This window comes from Parus major, chromosome 7 (assembly GCF_001522545.3).
Source record: "Parus major isolate Abel chromosome 7, Parus_major1.1, whole genome shotgun sequence".
Classification (NCBI taxonomy): Eukaryota; Metazoa; Chordata; class Aves; order Passeriformes; family Paridae; genus Parus; species Parus major.
This window is the reverse complement of record NC_031776.1, coordinates 13,980,053-13,999,481: the sequence shown is the minus strand read 5'-3', so window position 1 is coordinate 13,999,481 and position 19,429 is coordinate 13,980,053. Positions and strand designations below refer to the sequence as shown.

Sequence of the window (19,429 nt, the reverse complement as noted above, 5' to 3'; positions counted from 1 at the left end):
CTGCTCGGCGGGAGATTTTAGGGCAAGTTTGTAGCATCTCCTTCCCCCTTTGCCGGCCGTGCCGGGCAAGTGTGTCGAGGTTAAGAGAGAGGGACGCTGCCCCCTCTGCTCCACCGGTGTCGGGATAGCCGTGGGGGCCGTGTCCCTTCCGCAGCGGCCCCGTGGGCGCGGACGGGGCGGGGAGAAACCCGACCCCCGTCGCCTGGCAAGGGAGAGGGGCTGCGGCCGCACGGGAGGAGGTGGAGGCGTGGCCGGGGGACATTTGCGGGGACAGCCCAAGGTGCGGAGAGGGCAACCTAGGGCGGGGCAGGGCAAGGCGGGGCGCGGCGCCGCCCTGCCCTCTCGCTCAGCGAAGAGGCGGGAAGCCGGCGTCGGTGCGCTGCCGGTCGGCCGGAGCCATGCGGAGCTGCGGGAGGGCGCGGGGCGCTGCGGGCTGGGCCGCCCCGCTGCTCCTGCTGTGCCAGTGCCTGCCGACGGCGCGGCCCTACAACCTGGACACGCAGCACGGGCTGCTCTTCCGCGGGAGCAACGGGACCCTCTTCGGGTACTCGGTTCTCCTGCACCGCCACGGCGAGGAGCGATGGTGAGTGCCCGGCCCGGCCGCTCCCGCGGGGGCCCGTCGCGCCTTGTCCCGGCCGCGGCTCCTTACGCTGTCGTCTCTGCCCCGCAGGCTGGTGGTGGGCGCTCCCCGGGCCAGCTGGCCCGCCAACGAGTCGGTGGTCAAGCCCGGGGCCATATTGCGGTGCTGGATCGGGGGGAACTCCAGCGGAGAGTGCGAGCAGCTCCAGCTGGGTGAGTCGGCGGCGGGGCGTGGGTGGGAAGAGCTCGGCGCGGGGCGGCGGCCGGGGACGGAGGGTCGGTGCCAGCTGCCCTGCGCTCCCCGCGGCTCTGCTCCGCTGCCTTGCGGGGTGTGCTGGGCCCTTTCGGCTCTAAGTGCAGAGTGCTCTGCCTCTCACTAAAGGGCTGTCAGCGCTATTGCCTAAGGACTGTAGCGGCGGTATCAAGAGAGAAAACACTCACCAAAACTTAATTTGGGGAAGTTAGGTGTGACAGATCTCGTTCCCACAGCCGTTTCGCACCTTTCAGCCTATGGGTCGAAAGCCCCATGAGAGTTTCGCTCTGACACCGCTCTGCGGAGAGCTGGTGCGCCTTTCAGGGCAGTGGGTGAATGCAGTAAGCTCAGGGATGGCAGGGTGGAAGTCGTGCTTAAATCATGTTTTCTTCTGCAAAGCCTTCTCTTCGTAGAAGCCGCCCTAAAGTTACTGAACCACGTTTGTCTTGCTGATGGGTTCTCCCTGCTTGCAGATTTATTGGAGTTTCAGGTGAACAAAGCTATTTTTGACTGAATCGGCTTTTACGGGTCCTGCATTTAACTTCTGTCTCCGCAGTCTCCATACTTAGGAGATGTAACTGGCTGAACTTACTCAACTTGCAAGTGTTTAATAAAAAGGGGAAGGCTTTGCAGTGGGTTGCCATGAACATGTGTGAATTGCTTTGGGCTTTCTTCCTGTTCCACTTGCACACAGTTCTGTTCACACTATTCACATGCTATGGAGAGAATGTTCCTCATCTTGTGCTCTGCCACCCTCTGACCAAGTGTCCCATCCGTTACGAGCACACCGCCCAGGGAGGAGAAGCACGGGAAAGGACTATCAAAATATTTGAAAGCAATAACGCGCCATGAACTGGTGGCTGTCAGGGCAGAGCTCAGCATTCTGTGACAAAAAAAATAAATAAAATAAAATGGTGAAACAGTTATTTCTCTACACATCTGTGCATAAAACTTATAACTGACAGGTTCTGTCTGTTTTAGTTATTTTTGCTACAGATGGATATAAGAGTTATATTTTGTAACTGGGCTACAAAAACCTGAGGTACTTCAAGTGGTGTTTTACCTGTAGCTACATAAGAAAAAGAAGACAAGCAGTTGCTACTAGAAAGAATAGAAATTAAATTTATACCAGCTCAAGTAGTTTCTTGGGGTTTTGTTGAGTAATTTTGTTCCAATAATATATCTACTAAAAAGTTATATGTAACAAAGAGCTTTTTTTTTTTTTTTTTTTTCTCTGACTGCCTCTTTTGTACCAGAAGGCTTGCAAAAAGCCAAGGAGGTCAACTGAAGTGGTGAAATAGCATATGCTAAGAGGCAATAAACCCCTGTTCCTGGATTGGTGGTAAAAATAGTCCTTTACTGTGTAAAGGGAAGGAAAGTTTCATGTTCTTTGAAAACAATATACCTCTGCAGTGCCTTTCAGTTTACTCCTTTAGGCAATGGAGAAACAAAATCTCTAAAGGAATAATATGATGGGTTTTTCTTCAATAGCTTAGGGGATTCTAAGTGAAACGAGGCAAGAGGTACATGAAAATGTTTATGTGGTTCCAAAGGCTTAGTAACCTAAGTTACCTTACTAAGTTACCTTAGTTAACGTGGCCTCTATTCCCAAGTTTAGAGGCTGCAGGTTACACAACATAATTTAAAAAAAAAATACTTGTAACACATGAGATTTTTGAAAACTGTGGATTTCTGTTACTGCTGGATGACATCTTTGCATCACTAAGGTTCGCCAGTAGTATTTCTGAAGTTAAATAGATGCTGAAAAGAAGTGCTGTATTGTAAAACAGGTCATTGAGGTCAGTGAAGAAGCCAAAGGCAGCTGTGGTGCATGGGATGTGAGTGAAGTGGGGTACTATCTGAGGTCAGAGAAATATGCAGGGGAACTTGCAATTACAAAGCTGAACTTAATTATTTCTCATCTAACTCATTCAAGATTGGGTTCTGATCTCATAGAATAGGGAATTTCCTTAGAAAAACGTGTGGCGATATATTTCACTTCTGAACAGGCACAATCAGAAGGAAGTGTTTCTGTCGTGCTCTTAAATAGTTGAATTCATGCTTTGTTCTGGTAGAAGCGTCTTTGAGGTGGTAAGTTTCTAATTATAAGTCATAAAAAAGTAGAGGTGATAACAGGCAATAGAAGTGGCTTCCCAAATTGGGCTTCTGTAATAAATGGATGCGAATTACTTAAAGACGTAAATAATGTTAAAATACTTTGTCTCTCCTTTTTGCTAAAGTAGCCTTGAAATGGCCATAACTAATTAATGAAAGATTCATGACCAATTGGGAAGCCTCTGATCACACAAAACTGCTCTTGTATTTTTTAATGTCACAAGTTCCTATCTGCTTCCTCAGTAGCGAAAGAGTTGTGGGGAATAGTCTTACGCTGCAGTCATCACAGACATCTGGGATAACTCATCCAGACATATGTTAAAGAATTGTAATGTTCTTCAAGATCTTGCAGTCCCTGGGCTGGTTTAAGAGCTGAAAAGAGCCATGAGATACATTGTCTTCCTTGTCCCTCCCTCATTGGCACTTTTAAATCTCTCTCTGATGAATAGAAGAGTTTTCAGTCTCTTTTTGAGTTCTAGTACTTCTGTTCATGGTGTGAAGTGTTCTAGACCGCGGATATATTTGTATTTGGAGTACTTTTAAATATTGGCTTATGTTAGATGCAGAGGCTTGTAATCAAATTTCAGGCACAAGTACAAATTACAGTGCTTCAACCTGAGGTGTCCATCTTCTGGTCTTGAATTTCAAATCCCTGCCCACATAAGTTTGGGATACTCACAGTTTGTTGCAGAGGAACTTACACAAGTTCTTTAGACATTTTGCCCTATTGAATTTTGGACTTAAAAAATGTTACAGAAATTCTCCAATAGCACTGCTTTCAGATTTTAAACAGTGATTGACTGGCTAAAGTATATAGGAAATAATTTGTGCAATTTGCCATACAGTCTAAAGAAAAAATCAGTTCTGGCTACAAATGAGTGCAATAAATTCAGTGCATGCTGTTTAACATAAGGCCAGAAAGCTCTTCCTGCAGTTTCAGTCTTGCTCCCTTCCTTTAAGTCTCTGCTACAATTAACCTGTGAACAAATTGCCCTCTAGCTCCCCCAGCTGAATCATTACAATGGGAAAGTGAACAGTTAATGGTTTTCCCCAAAAGGCAGAGAGCTGTGTTTGTGCAACTTTGATTTTGGTAAGTTTGGGTTTTGGTATTTTGACTTCTTGTTGTGGCTTGCACTGCTCATACCTGGCAAATGACCCCTTCCAAATAGCTGTACTAGTCCAAAGAACATGGGATCTTCTGGACCTAGGTCCCTTACAGAAGAACGGAAACAGGTGTCATTTAAAATGTTTTGGGTAGAAGTCATTTGGGGGATGTAAGAGGGATAAAAATTCTGTTTTTCTGTGAAAACAGAAAAATACTTCCTGGGTGAGTAAAAATAGACTTTGAGGCTCTGACGTCTAGGAGCAGGATATCAGAAGGCTTATTGCCTTTGCAGTAGGCTTCATAGTTTTCATCAGTAAACAATAGGACCAGAGGAGTTACGGGAGGATTAAATGGTTCATGAGATGCTGTTGGGCATGGAAAACACTGGAGCAAGTTACATAAAATTGGTTTCTCAGATTGCAAACATCTCATTGCAGACATCTGTATTATGATCCTTGAGGCCAAAACCAGAAGTGGCTTTATAAGTTATGACCTTATTTATCTGCAGTTGCATTGTTCCTGTGGATGTGGTCAGAGGGGATTATAGCAGGAGTGTCTTCCAGCTGTAATGTACACAGGCATGGGCAATTACTTATTTCTCAGTGACTTTATGACAGCACGTGCTCCTTTTCCCTGAGGCTACCAAGCTGCCATGTCCTCTTGAGCTTATGCAGTGCTGCTCTGTTGCTTGTGCAGAATACTGCATTTTCTCATTTGATAAAGCTTTTATAATGTCGTAGCCTGTGAGCAGGGACTCATCAGGGTGTCTGGGATGTCAGGTTCTTGCTTCTCTCTCCCACAAAGGTCTGTAATTTCAAGGTGGTTGAACACTTGCCAGTCAGAGAAAGAGAGGAAACATAAGGCAGTACATCAGCAGAGGGCCAAAATAACCCATATACTGGAGCAAAGGAGAAGGAGAATGCAATCCAGTGAGTGTCGAGGAATGTTGGTGCTTTATCTTTTTACAAACATCTGAAACAGGCACAGGAATGAAGCACTGAGACAGGCTGAACTTACTCATCTCTCACATCATCATTGTCTGGTTTTATTTGATTTACTGATAAAAAGCCTCAGTCTCTTAGGGTCTAACTTTATTGCCCTGGTCTTCTCTACTTCCTGCAAATCCACATAAAAGCATGTCCCAGGTAAGTCTTTGTTAGGAGAGGATGGAACACATTGCTAGAAGGGAGCTACTTTTGCAATTTAGAGGAGGACTACTTCTTATACACCAGAGTGTAATGGAGTTTTCTTTTCTGAGGAGATTTCAATCAGATTAATGTGCTCTATAATTCATGCAAACCATGGAAATGTCTCCCTTAGGAAGTGAGAAGTTTTCCATTACATAACTCCAAAACTAAATTTCACACTTGTTTCTGAAAAGTGGTATATATTCAGTACATGGAAGTTCACATCTCTGACATTGGCCAGAAGGATAATCTATGTATTCATTTAAACTCTCTAATGCATTGGACAGTAATAAATGCCAGTTCTGCTCTCAGCACAGGTGTTTTGTTTGGGGGGTTAATTTTTGCAGGCTTTTTGGTGGGGTGAGGTGTGATAAGGTGTGGGCTGTGATTTATGGGGGTTTTTTCTATGCAATGTCCCATCAGCATTAGTACTCTGCGGTCTGTACTGACATCCTTTTCTGGGTAACTAAACTAATCCTTAAACCTCAAAAACATTTTGAGTTCACCTGTTCTATAGTCAATCTGAGAAAGTCTTAAAAATTATGCCAAAGGGTTTGTTTGGGTGACGTAATATGTTTCCTAATTTTATAGTAAGTTTTTTTCATAAACTGTCATGCTGATGCTTGGAAAATACGGATTCAATAATTTCAATACTTTTTCATACAAACATCTTAAAAATGAAAAGCTAACTTTATATAACTTAGAATAAATGTGTAGCTTCTCCTTACCCTGGGGACCACTACTGCTTCCCAGAAGACAGCAAATACTGGCTAACTTGGCAATACTGTAGCCTTTTGGGCTGTGGGGGCAGAGTTAGAAGATATTTCAATGTGTTCTCTCAAGGTTTTATAAAACAATTCTACTTAAGAATAAACACTAAGAGCTGCTGGTGAATAATTGCAAAAGTGAAAGTAGCATGCAGGATATGCATGGGACATCTGCCATCCCCAGCAGAGATGGCAGTTATACAGCCTTTATTTGACAGCCATTTGCAGTAGAGATTGTTTTGAGCTCTGCTACCAGTAGGCACATAGTTGGAGAGATGTTTGCTTTAGGCTGGAGTTTAGGTGGCACTCTCAGGTGTGTTACTTGTGTTTCTTACAAACTTTTAGGCTGAAGAGCACTTACAGGGATAGCCCTTCACCAAAATTGAGTGTAATGTCACTTTGTACCTGAGTAATGATGAAGTCCATCCTCACTGCTGGCCTATCCCATTCAGAGCCAGTATGTTCCCTTTGGCTACCCACAATCATACCTTTGCTCAAGAAGAAAGTGAAAAGTCTCCATGGCCTGTGTAAGACAGAGGTCAGATCCACCAAACCCAAATTGCTGCATCGTCCCCCAGAGTTCTTGGGTGCTCCTATTATTGTGGTGGGTACCACATTGTTCTTCATCTTGTCCCTCTGTTCAGGGCATTGGTCTTTGTCTCCTAGGCCATCCCAGTGGAGAGCGCTGTGGGAAGACTTGTTTGGAAGAGCGGGATAACCAGTGGCTGGGTGTCAGCTTGTCGAGGCAACCAAAGGAGAGCGGGTCTATCATTGTATGTATCAACCACTGTGTGTGTGTGTCTGTCAGACTGCACTCGGCTTTCTTAGGCTTCCATGTCGAATGCTATGTTGCTTTTATATCCATAGGCTTGTGGACATAGATGGAAAAATGTGTTTTACGTGAAAAACGAGCACAAACTGCCACATGGTATTTGCTTTGCCATCCCTCCTAATTTTCGAACTGAGCTCAGCAGAAGAATATGCCCATGCTATATAGGTAAGCAGAATGCTTGAATCCTTTTGCAGGGAAGGGTGAGATACAATTGAGTGGTGCAGAATTTGTGAAAAGCTTGTGTTGCTCTGAGCAGGTGTTCCGCAGCCAATGGTTAGGAGGCTGAGTGCTGATGATATGAGCCCTGTTTGTGATGTAAAGATGTTTATCACTTCAAAGAAAACTTGCTTTCAAAAGGCAAAAAAATACTTGACACAGGGCATCAGAAGTTTTTTTTTTCCCTGAACTGCATTGCTGAAGTGTGTGTGCTTCTCAAAAATAGGCCAGTAGAGGACATCCTTCCTTCCTTTACTCTTTTCATTGCTCTGGAGAGTCTCACAGCAGAGCAGCAGAAATACCTGCAAGTGATTGTTGCCATCTGCTCCTTAGCCTTTGATATAAAGGTGCTGCAGTGCCTGTCACAGTCTGTGTCCTTGTCCCTTACTTGCCGTCTGCCAAGGCTGCTGCTGTGGCATGAGACCTTCATGGATTCCTCCTCAGAGAACTCCAGGAGCAAAATAAGAGTAAAGATATGAATCTATCAAATTATTCCATCCATGCTTTCTCATTCTTATCTACCACCCACCCAAGAGAATGATCTCGTGTCCCTGTGCTTTGGCAATGCAAGGATCAATCTGACCTTTCTGTGCAGAGTAATGCCATCAAATGTCCCACTGCTGGCTTTGGAGACTGCTGCAAGGGGTGGTGAAATCATGCTTTTATCTTTGGAGATTTTAAATGTACAAATCTATGTATGGAATGAAGGGAACCATGATGGCAGGCAGTCAGCAAAGAATTGCAGGAAAACAGAGCTGGGACAGTGTTGGATTGCTAGGATGAAAGTAATCTGCCATAATACAAACCCTTCGTGGCACCAGTGGAGCACAGGGCAAGTTCTGTCAAGATACATAAGTGTGTCAGAGTATGCCTGAAGTACAGAGTGGAAGAGTATCCAGATGTGGTGCTCAAACTGTTTCACTGTGGTTCATGGAAAAATCCTGAAAGAAAAGTATAGCTTTTAAAGTCACAATATTTCAAGACAGGTGTGATCAAGTGATACATAGTGTTTAGAGTTTGTTAAAGTACTGTATTGTACCTAAAGGCTATATAGTGGAAACCAGTGCTTTTAGATTTATTACAGAACTGAAAACCAACTTTTTGGGGGACATGTCGTTTGTTTTTGCTTTGTTTTCTAAGTTGTCTCAACCTCTGTTGAAAGCCTGGTAAAGCTCTGGAACTACATGCTTCTCATCCTTTTAAATATTTCTTGCCCATTCCCAGATCATGCACGGAAGTTTGGAGAAAACCATGGGTCATGTCAGGCTGGAATGTCTAGTTTTTACATTGAGGTGTGTATTAAAGATACCAAATGTCTCTCTGTTTATACTTACTTTTATGTATAATATATAAAAGTAGATAATTACATGCACACATCAATGCTGTATTTTATTGTGGGAGGGAAAAATCACTCTTCTAATTTCTTTTTAATTGAATCTTGCTATGACTTGCATGATAATTCCCAAGTAAGACTTTGATTTTTATTCCCAAGAATACTTTTATACCTTGCTGAGTCCAAAGTTATTTTTCATCTGGAAAAAGGGCACGGATAAAGCAGAGGATGAAATTTTATTACTCCCTTTAATCTGTTTGATGTAACATTTATAATGCTTACCTTTGCTTTACAGAGTAATATTCTGTATTATTTAATCTCCATCTCACCCTAAGATTGTAATTTCTAAAAAACTCTTTTGAGAAGAGAATATCCTGATTGTTGCTCTATTTTGTTGTTACAGTTCATAGCTTTTAATAATGGTATTTTTATGAAGTCTGGAAAATATTACCTGTAATTTAGTAGTAAACACCAATGCTGAGCCAGATGCATTTCCAGTAGCATTTCATAGAATTCTCAGAAGAGCTAAAGAAGAGCATTTTACTTGTTTTGCTTATTTTCATGAATATTTCAATGTGAATAACATGGCTTTGTTTTACTTTTCTTTTAGGACTTAATCATAATGGGAGCCCCTGGATCATTTTATTGGACTGGTTCTGTTTTTGTATACAATACAACTGCGAATACAATCCACGCTTATACAGATTCAAATAACCAAGTGAAATTTGGCAGTTACCTAGGTACTTAAAATGTTTAAATACTTAAATGAAATATAAGTTAAATAGCTGGCCTTGGGATGAGTGCACAGTGTTTTTCAGAGTCTTCACTGTTAATCCCAGAAACAACAGTTCTAAAGATGTGCTCTGATTTTTTAAAATATTATTTAATTATAAGGCTTCCTCTCCGCTCTTTTTATGAGGAAACTTCTTGAACAGTGGATTTCTGTTCTTATCATCTCACCACTGACTTTTAGGCATTTCTTGATTTAGAAGGTAGGGGTCCTTCTGATTAGCAATTTTCATTTCACTCAAGTCTGAAATGCTGCTAAGAGCTTTCACGGGAAAAGACAGTGGTTTCACATATAACAGAAATATGAAAAGATTTTCACAGTGAAAGCTTCAAGCAAGTCTTAATTGTGTTGTCAATAAGGGGAAGTATGCTGTGACCTTTAGAGACAAACTTTCCTCCTATGGTTATCTCTCTTCTTTTTTATTCCAAACGTATCTTAGTCTGGATATATGAGAAGGAAAACCTCATTTATCAATGTCAGTAACCAAGGCCATGAAGTTCTACTTATATACCTATATCCAAGTAACTAGCTGAATTTTGTGCTACAGTTTGGAAAGGTTTATGGCAGAAAACAACAGCAGCTTCAGTCTTGTCACTACACACTGAGAAAAGCTCATCTGTCCTTCCTGAACTCCTGAGCAAGAATATTTTTGCTTGTGACCATTGGTTTTTGCATTTTCCCATTCAAAGTTCCTGTTCATGTGGACAAACATTTCCTGTTTCTGATTCCACTCCTCTGACAGTAGGAAGTTAGCATGTGTTACAAAATAGCTATTGTGAAACACAGTGGAATTCAGTTCTGAGCCTGAAAATGCTACAGTGGCTCTGCAGGAAAGTCAAGCAGAAGAGAGATGGGTGGTAAAAGGGGATCAGACACAGGATCCCTAGGTTCAACCAGTAGAACTTCTAACCTTTCACAGGACAAAAGAAAAGCTTCAGAGAATGGAAAGCTCTAGCTTTCCAATAGTAATCAGCAGAAAAAGTCTAGGGAAAAAAGGTCATTCCAGATTTCTGCTTCTACAAGTATAAGAAGGAATCAAATCAATGACAGTGTTGGTGAGAGGTTAGGGAAGGCCTTTCCACACATATGTGGTCTCTTAATTACCTTGGCCATCCAGGACCTGAAATCAGGTGGCATTTGCTTCACTCTAGTGACCTGGTGCATGTTGGCTGAGCAGAGCCATGTATCTTCTAAACCTGCCCTTTTACAGGAAAGTGAAGAGGGGCACCATTAACTCATGTGTGTCTTTACAGCAGCAGCTGTGATGAACTTGGAATTTTGCAATTTCATGCTACCTCTGTTTCCTTCCCTCATAATAATCCATAGTGTGGTTGAAAGAATTGAAAGGTACCTTCCTACCCTCCCTCAGCTTCTGTCCTGTCCTTGTAATTATTGAAGACGAAAAATCTCTTCAGGGTTAATTCTGCTACCAAATCATTTTTTTAGAAGTCTGAGCTGGTTGCTCCCTTAGATAATGAATAAAATAATCCCTACCAAGTGGTGGAAGTGTATTGTGACCAGAGTGTCACAGCACGTGAGTAGATACAATTATCTACTTACACTATTCTTCCTCTGGTAGGGTGCAAAACATGGGCATCTTTGTATTTTTCATTAAACTGTTAAAAGAATAATAATTAAGAAACTAGAGACTACAGGAAGTGCAGTAGTATTGTAGCATTTTCCATAAGCTGAAAGAAACAAAGCTGTTCATGTACTGGACAACTGAAAAAAAGAAGGAAATTGGAAGACATTTGTAATTTTTAACACTAGGTAATATTTTCTTAATTACTTCAGAGTCTCTTGGAGAGTAGTAGCTGACTTCTATAAAAGGAATTTTCAAAGTTATTCAGTCTTTCGAATCAGCTGGCCTTGATGAAAAAGTAACCTTAGGCTCTTCACAAACTGCCTTAAAGAAATTGTAAAGTAGAAGACAGTTCCTTTTAGAAATCTGAGAAGGGCAAATTACAGTTTTTCAGTTTTTTGCAATCTTGTGATGGTAAAAAGGAGAAAACTATGGAGTTGGAAATAAAATTTCATTTCTCTATGCCTTTAAATTTAAAGGGTCAGTTATGTGATTTCCCCTTCCCCTGCAAAACAGTTTAATAACATTAAAGAGGAATGAGGATTATGTGATTACTGTGATTTTTGTGTATGTTTGGCTTTTTTCTAAAGCTCTTAAGAATTAGTAATGTTTACACTTTAGCAAAACAAAAATAACTAGAAAATAAATGTCAGAGGAGGTAAATTAAGATTCATCCTTAATTTTTTGTTGAGTAAATAAAAAAAAACTAGGTGTTGACCTTCAAGTGATAAATTACTCTGTTAATCTCTTTTTGCTTAAAATATGAAAAGAAAAAGGTGGCTTAATGAGAACTTGGATTTCTAGTTATTTTCACAGATGAAAGATTCAAGGCTTGTTCTCATCTATCCAAGATGATTTTTCTATTTTCTCTCCATGCTGTGAACATCGGCAGTCATTCAGTAAATGCAAGAGTAGCAGAATAAGTTCTCTGTTTTCCCTGTTTCAATTGAGCTCTAATATATTCTGGAAAGAGTAAGGATGACTTGTGCAGCTACAGGTTAAGATGTTAGCCTTTCTTTTGCAATTCTGTGTCTGGATGTCTGCACCAAAATATGGTCCTGTTTATGATCTCTCTCCACCTTCAGAAATGCTTTGTAATGTAGATTTATTTACAAATGCTGATCTAATGTGTTCTTATTGCATAATCAGGCTTTTGCAATTCGTTCCTGATGTTTTCATGTGTGTGTCCATGGTGCTCTGTGTAAGTGCACATAGAAATAGCACTGCATTTAATTTTTCTTTCATGCAGTTATAATAGTTAAAGGGTAACAATTGAATCAAGTATTTCCATGGTGCAGTGTGTGTACTTTTGATCATTTTTATTTGTTATCAGTAGTATGGACTCACTGAATAATTGCAGAATGTGCATTAACAGAAAGTGTTTGCAATTTATTGTCTTTTGAAGTATAGCAGATAATTGAGTTCTTGGGAAGAAATGAGTGTTTCTGACACTTCGTGCTTGATGGAACTTACTGTCTGTACTGACCTTTTGCTTCAAAAATTGTCTTTTCTATTTTCATTGCTGACTTGCATGAGGTCTGAATGTGAGACTCAGGATAATTTATGGTGTTGACAGCTTTTATAAGGCATGCTCCCATTCTTTCTTTGTTATATAGCATTTCTAGTGTTGAATAGTGCATTTCTGATTTGCAGGATATTCTGTTGGAGCTGGACATTTTCTGACACCATCCAGTACAGAAGTAGTTGGAGGAGCTCCCCAACAGGAGCAGACTGGTAAAGTAAGGAATTGTCTATAATATTGTCTTGAAGACTATAACCCCACAAAAACACCTATGATCTCCCAATTTAGATTAATATATTAAAGATAATTTTCAGATATGACTTCTCAAGGGGGGAAAAGTTGAAGAAGGAATTGGGGTAGGCAGTCTGGATAACATTGGTGTGAACTAGGGTGTTACAGAAAGGTTCAGGTAGGAGATAGCTGTACTTTGTGATATTGTGCATTGTTTTGCTGATTCTGCAGTACATGTGTAGAGAAAACACTGGGAAGTATTTCAGATTAGTTTGCTAAATTCCACTTCTATTTTCATTTCATTTTAGGCATATATTTTCAGCAATGAGAAGCAACTAAATATTCTATTTGAACTAAGGGGTAAAAAGGTAAATCTTCCTACTTTTCTGCACCTTATAACTTCTAGTCTTCATCAAAATTCAAACATAATAATGAGTTCTTGTCTGCACACAGCTTGGTTCTTACTTTGGAGCTGCAGTTTGTGCTGTGGACCTGAATTCAGATGGCTTCTCAGACTTACTAGTTGGTGCTCCAATGCAAAGTACCATCAGAGAAGAGGGAAGAGTTTATGTCTATATTAATTCAGGTTCTGTAAGTATTTTCTCTTAAAAACATATGGCAACACAGCCATTCTGTTTCAACAGGCTAAGAGGAAGAGTTTTCCTCTCCTTATCCCATATTTCCAGATATGGAAAAAACGAGTAGAGCTGTGATGACTACCCCAGCAGGAGTGCATAGCACACCCCCAAAGCTGCGGTGTCGGCTGTAGCACAGTTACTCACACCAGTGCTGGAACTGAAGACTGGGTTTGTTTCCTGGGAGCTGTAGGTGGTGACAGCTTGCCACTGCAGCCCCTCTCCAAGCTCTCCTCCACTGCTGTGCTTCCCACTGAACTGCCATCTGAAGAGCAGCTTGTTAAGCCCTTCAGAAACAAAGAAAGAATGAAACATTTGCATGCAGTTACTGGTACCAGTCAGGAAAGAGGACTGGTACTCCTCAGTTTTGCAAATAATGTGACTAGGCAGATCATGCATTAGAACAGGCTTCTTTTTATTCTTTCTAAGGTTCTGAAGTGGAACCTTATTATTATTATGTATTCTTACACTAAATACCATAAAATATATTTGAAAATGCTTGCTTCTACATCAAGTAGTTTGGTAGGCTTATATATTGGTATCCAAGACAATTTAAACATTTTGAGCAATATTCCAGGTCACCTGGAAGGAAGTTAACCTGGAAGTTAATGTGCCATTGACTCTGTTTTCCTTCAGGAAGCAAAGATGGTAGAACTGAATGTAGAGCTCAGCGGGAGTGACTCGTATGCAGCGAGGTTCGGAGAGTCCATAGCCAATCTGGGAGACATAGATAATGATGGCTTTGAAGGTAAGAATGCAAAGAAAACTTGCTGGGTTTAATTCTCTGATCAGTGGAATGTCATGATAAACAGAAGGATTATAACAGAAGTCTGACAATTCTTTTGGTTTGGGACTCTACTTTTCTGACTTGAAATATAGCTGCTTCACAGTCATTGATGTGTTATGCCAAGGGACTAGATTCTGTCTAATAAAAAATATGAGCATAAAGTGATGACATAATCTGTAACTTTTGATGCTGGACCTCAAATGGAATCACTAATCCCGTGTTAAATATCTGAGACAAAGATTAGGGAACAATTTGGCAATTTTGTAACAATCATAAGGGAAAAATTGAGTCAAAATCTGCTTCTGTATCACCAGTAAGTACTGACTACATGGGGATGTTACAAACAACCTTCACAGTGGGAGACTGCTGTGGAAATATTGAAATAAAAATTTGTAATATAATGGAAGTAATATAGAGAAATAAAAAGAGCAATTTGGTAATATAAAGAATTTTTCTGTAGTAATTAAAAAGTAGAGCAGAGCCAACTTCTCAATGATCTAAACCATCAAAAGCAGCCCTGTAAAGATGATGGGGTGTGTGTTGGTGTAGAATCTGACCTCAAGAACTTGTGTGTAATTTTAACAGGAAGCACTTTTCATCTCACCAGTAAAGAGATACATAATGTGCTGTATGTGGTTTAGTCACCACAGTGTGGATTCGGTCAATGTGGACTCAAACACAGAATTGCTCCACAAAACCATTCACAGGTTTCTTCACACATTTCTTGTGATTTTGGTTCAGTGCAGCATAAAGCATTTCTGATTCGCAGATAGTTCAGCTTTTGCTTATTTGTAAATGCAAGTTCACAGTTATTAATAGTGACTTTCAAGATGGTGTAAATAATCACCCCATCCCTCCCTCCACTGTTTGGTTGACAGCCTTTGGCTATTTGAACCATGGGAGTTTTTGATAAGGGTTGTTGAGGGTGGGTTGGTGATTCATTCAGTTTGTTATGAATTGCCAAACCCCTCTGGGATTAGGTCATCTAGGCATAAAACATATCCCTTTGCACCAACCAGCTACCTTAATTTCCTTGTTACATGCCTTTTCAAGCTTATTATTAACTGTTACAGACATTTCATAGAAAAATAAATGGTTTGTTTTGGGCACTGTAATAGGAGTAATTGTGTTTCATTGACTTAATCCATGTGGGAAGAGCAGGAAAATCATCACTGTTCCATAAATATAAGGGGCTTTTTTCCTCATTTTTAAACATCGTGATAGTTTTGTCCTCTTTCATGGTAACCTTTTAACCTCTTAAGGGTCAAAATTAGTGTTGCTAGAAATAGACTTCATCTTTAACAAAATGACAGTATTTGATTGTTGCTTTTCACACATAGTAATTAAAGTAGAATCAGATTACTGAGCTGGTCTAATTGTTTCTGTTTGCATTATATCTGTGTTCAACACTGCTTTTGAATTCAGCCAAGTAAATCTGCTTTGGCATCGCATGGTTTGCATTTCTTCAAGTGTTCTGTGGTCATATTTCCTACTCAACAGATCATTCCTAAATTGTTTTTTCCACAGATGTGGCAATTGGGGCTCCACAAGAAGATAATCTAATAGGGGCTATTTATATATACAATGGCAGGAAAGATGGAATAACACCATCATTTTCACAGGTATGCTTTTTCAGTGCAAAATAGCCAATCTAGAAAAACCCCAAGTTTAAATCCGAGAGGGTTTTCCCTTCATTTAAGAGTCTGACCATCTGAAGTACATTAAAAGACCTCAGAAAATTTTTACATGGTGTGTGATTTCCAGTCATAATATAACCTGTAAGAGAGAAAAAACTTGTTTGGGGGTCTTTAGAGAAGGTTCATGGGATTAAAGTTCAGCAGCAGGATTGTTTTGCTAACATTTTTCATTGGAAATTGTAACTCAGAGATAAGCTTTCCAAGAATAATTTTCTCTTATATGTTTTTCTCCTCAGAGAATACAAGGACAAGAAGTCAGTTATTCTTTAAGCATGTTTGGACAATCCATATCAAGTGGCATTGATGTAGATAACAATGGTTATCAAGGTAAATTAAACAATTTTTTGTAATATTTAAAAGAATAGAAATTCATAGGGAACAACTCTATGGCTTGATACTTTTAACAGAAGCAGAATCTGTTATTGAGATGACATGTCACATCTCATATTTTGGGAAGAGAAAAGAAGAGGTAAAGCTGAGGCCAGGCAGTCAGTTTTCACGGTCATCTAGCTATTATTTAAGGACTGAGAACAATATAATAGTGAGATCATAGTGCACAAGGGGAAGAGAAATGTGATTTATATTTTTAAAGCAGATGTCTCATCTACAAATGTCACACTGAGCTGGTTTGGGCACTGCAAGCATGTTTCTTGTCCAGACTAGTGTGTTAACCTAAATATATTGCTGGCCTTCCCAGAGCCTGGATTTTGACAGGAGTCATGGGCTCCTTGACTCTCAGTCTGAGTGAACAATTCTTTAACCTCACTTAGGGCTCATGGCATTGAACTAAGACCATTGTGGAGTACTTGTGGCCATGACAAAATAGTGCTAATTTGGTGTAAAACAACTTAACTGCCAAGTATATATTAATTGCTTTATACATATCATCAAAACATTTTGACATTTTGCAGATAAGTATTAGGTCAGGTATGTCTGTCCTGCTCTTGGGGATGTAAAAGCACAGTTACCATTAGGTGGATGTTGTATGTTCTGGCTCTGTCCACAGAAATGTTATCCAGGTTAATTTATAGTGCTGGCCTAGAAGGTGTAGGTTACAAGTAGTCTGCTCTCAGGTCAGCTGTTGGTTACTAACCTGACCATCACTTCCTCAGGCCTTTACATCACTTAGTCATCTAACAAGTCACTTTTGCTACCTCATTTGAGAGATATATATACTGTCTATATTTCTTTCCTGCTTGCATGAATAGGTTTCAGTTAGTTTGGAATAAAGTAAATACTTTTCTCTCTCTCTCTATGTGGATTTTCATACCTATAATAGAAATAAGCAAATCAGTTATATATATAAAAACAGTATGTATCTGCATGTATAGCAATATTGAATATCTGGATGGAGAAGAAGGCAAGTATCTCCTATTTAGCTGAGTTGTCCTTCAGTATCAATCACTTAAGTATGGAATAGAAATCAAATCATCATGTTATCAATATCTGCAAGTCCAGCAAATTAGCATGCAGCACTTAGGGACAGTGGACAAGTATTTGAGGAACTGTCTTTGAAATACTGGCACATCACTTCTAATAAATGAAGGGCAGATAGTGTTTTAATGCTGACCAAAAGGTGAATATGCTATAAAACGCTTGTACCTAAGAAGTAATTCCTGTTGACAAATCATGCTTATTGATACATTCTTCTTGTGCAGATGTAGCAGTTGGTGCATTTTTCTCTGATTCTGCTGTGGTGCTCAGGTGAGATTTCTATATTTCAGTGCTTTTGAAGACCATATAATTTAACTCTATTTATTTAGTGGAATTTATTAAAACTCAGTAGTTTAATTTAACCTCATTATATTCTTGATGTCTTGAACTTCATTTATTAGGCTCTAAAAATGAAACATTTAAGTAGATATGCTGAAAAAATGACAGTATCATTCTGTAATTTTTTGAGGTAACAAATAAGGTGCATACAACTATTTGAAGCTATCTGAAAAATACAGACAAGTTTAAAATGATAACTCTAAAATACAAAAATAGATTGTCAGGGTTGGTTAGTTTTCGCAGAGGTTTTGTAAGCTATATCTGAACACTGTTTGTAAACACTTACTCTTTTCTATTCTTAGAACAAAACCAGTGATTATTGTTGAAGCTTCTTTAAAACATTCTAATTCAATAAATCGAACTACTTTAGACTGTATGGAAAATGAGCAGCCTGCCACCTGTATGAATTTGAAGATATGCTTTACCTACAGAGGAAGAGAGGTACCTGGTTATATTGGTAAGCTACTGAAAAAACAATCCATTATATGTGTTCATTTTAAATGCACCTATTTACAGAATAATGCTACAGGTATTTAACAGACCATCAGTTTAAACTTCAGTTTAAAACATGGATACCTTTATTATATCATGACTACCCTGTAACACTTCTGTTCCATTTGGAATAACAGCACATCCCTCCTAGGACTGCTGGAGTTACGTGGCCTTGGAGAGACAGCAGCATTAAAAAAGGGATATTTCAATGTCCTCTAACAGCAGTCCTCTCAGGCAGGGACCAAACCAGATGGGTCTGCTGGACTATGCTGCCTTTCATTTGGCAGCAGAGAGAAAGCATTTCTTCACAAACCAGCTCAAGCAGCTGATCATACCATTGTGGGGCACTATGTGAAAGAGAGGGAGTCCCACCAAAATTACTGAAAAATAAATACTGTGTTATATGTTATATAATGCATATTTTGCTTTTGGCAAAAAACTGGTATTGTTAGAAGCGGTATCTATCAGAGGAAATATTCATGGTGAATTAATTTTAAATAATTTACTGCCTAAATTTGACTGTATTGCCTGAGTGCTTTTAACCTACTTGTCATGTGTTATTTGTAAACTGCAAACAGCCCCACGAGTACATGATATATAAAATTAAATTGCTCAACTCCTCTGTGTGAGAACAGACAATAACCTCTGGGAGCATGTTACATGAGAACACAACAACACAGGGATGAAACTGTAAAGTCATATGTCTTTGAATCTTTATCAAATCTTTTGAAACTCATATTTATTTGAAAGATGAGCAGTCAGACTGGATCACCCTTGCTGGATTTGTACATAAGACTTTTTAACTTACAAAAAGGACTAGTAGAAATTTTAGATAATGTAACTCTTGGCAAAAATCTAGAACTAATAGATCTGTAATGCTCTGAAACTTACTTGCAACTTGTTATCATAGTGGTTCTTGTTAATTTAAATAGAAAAAACTGAAACAGTACTTAAGTCAAGTTTGTTGACTTACCTGTTTGTTGTAATTAACAGGTTTAATTTAATTAACCCACTGAAGTGGCTTTTCTATAAATAGATTTTGGTAGAAAACTATAAATACAACCTGATAAACTATCCCTGATATAAAAGCATGTATCAGGGGATACATGATAGCCATGAAGCAATCAATTTTCAGGGTACTTGTTTTTATTAGCTTTGGATTCATGTCAGAGTGTTTTTAAGCAGAGCACTTTAAAATGGGTGTTACAGAACATGCTTACAGAAGTGACTCAGAAATGGTAATTTCTACCATAAATTCATTAACACTGCAACACTTGAAGATTTTACAACCTTTATTTTCCCTGGTTTTATTTTGTAGTATTGCATTATAATCTGAGTGTTGACGTGAATAGAAAAGAGGATACACAAGCAAGATTTTATTTTTCCTCCAATGGAACATATGATACAATCTCAGGAAAAGTAAAGATTTACAGCAATATTACTGCCTGCAAAGATCATCCAGCATTTATGAGGGTAATGTAGTTTTCAGTATGTATTGTCTTTTAAATCCTTTGTCCTCCTTTGAAAAGCAGA

At 39.6% G+C, this 19,429-nt stretch overlaps 1 protein-coding gene across 1 annotated transcript in view; it reads left to right on the top strand.

Annotated features, from left to right (window-relative positions):
• Positions 1-341: 341 nt before the first annotated feature.
• ITGA4 (integrin subunit alpha 4) overlaps positions 342-19,429 on the top strand; it is a 35,021-nt gene continuing 15,933 nt past the window's right edge. The window contains exons 1-15 of the mRNA XM_015634836.3: positions 342-583; positions 671-792; positions 6,673-6,779; positions 6,874-7,003; positions 8,279-8,346; positions 8,998-9,127; positions 12,413-12,498; positions 12,821-12,880; positions 12,966-13,103; positions 13,784-13,895; positions 15,462-15,556; positions 15,868-15,958; positions 17,290-17,335; positions 17,707-17,861; positions 19,215-19,369. Of these exons, the coding sequence (XP_015490322.1) occupies positions 399-583; positions 671-792; positions 6,673-6,779; positions 6,874-7,003; positions 8,279-8,346; positions 8,998-9,127; positions 12,413-12,498; positions 12,821-12,880; positions 12,966-13,103; positions 13,784-13,895; positions 15,462-15,556; positions 15,868-15,958; positions 17,290-17,335; positions 17,707-17,861; positions 19,215-19,369 (1,680 nt within the window). The 5' untranslated portion in view covers positions 342-398. The remainder of the gene's footprint in view (positions 584-670; positions 793-6,672; positions 6,780-6,873; positions 7,004-8,278; positions 8,347-8,997; positions 9,128-12,412; positions 12,499-12,820; positions 12,881-12,965; positions 13,104-13,783; positions 13,896-15,461; positions 15,557-15,867; positions 15,959-17,289; positions 17,336-17,706; positions 17,862-19,214; positions 19,370-19,429) is intronic.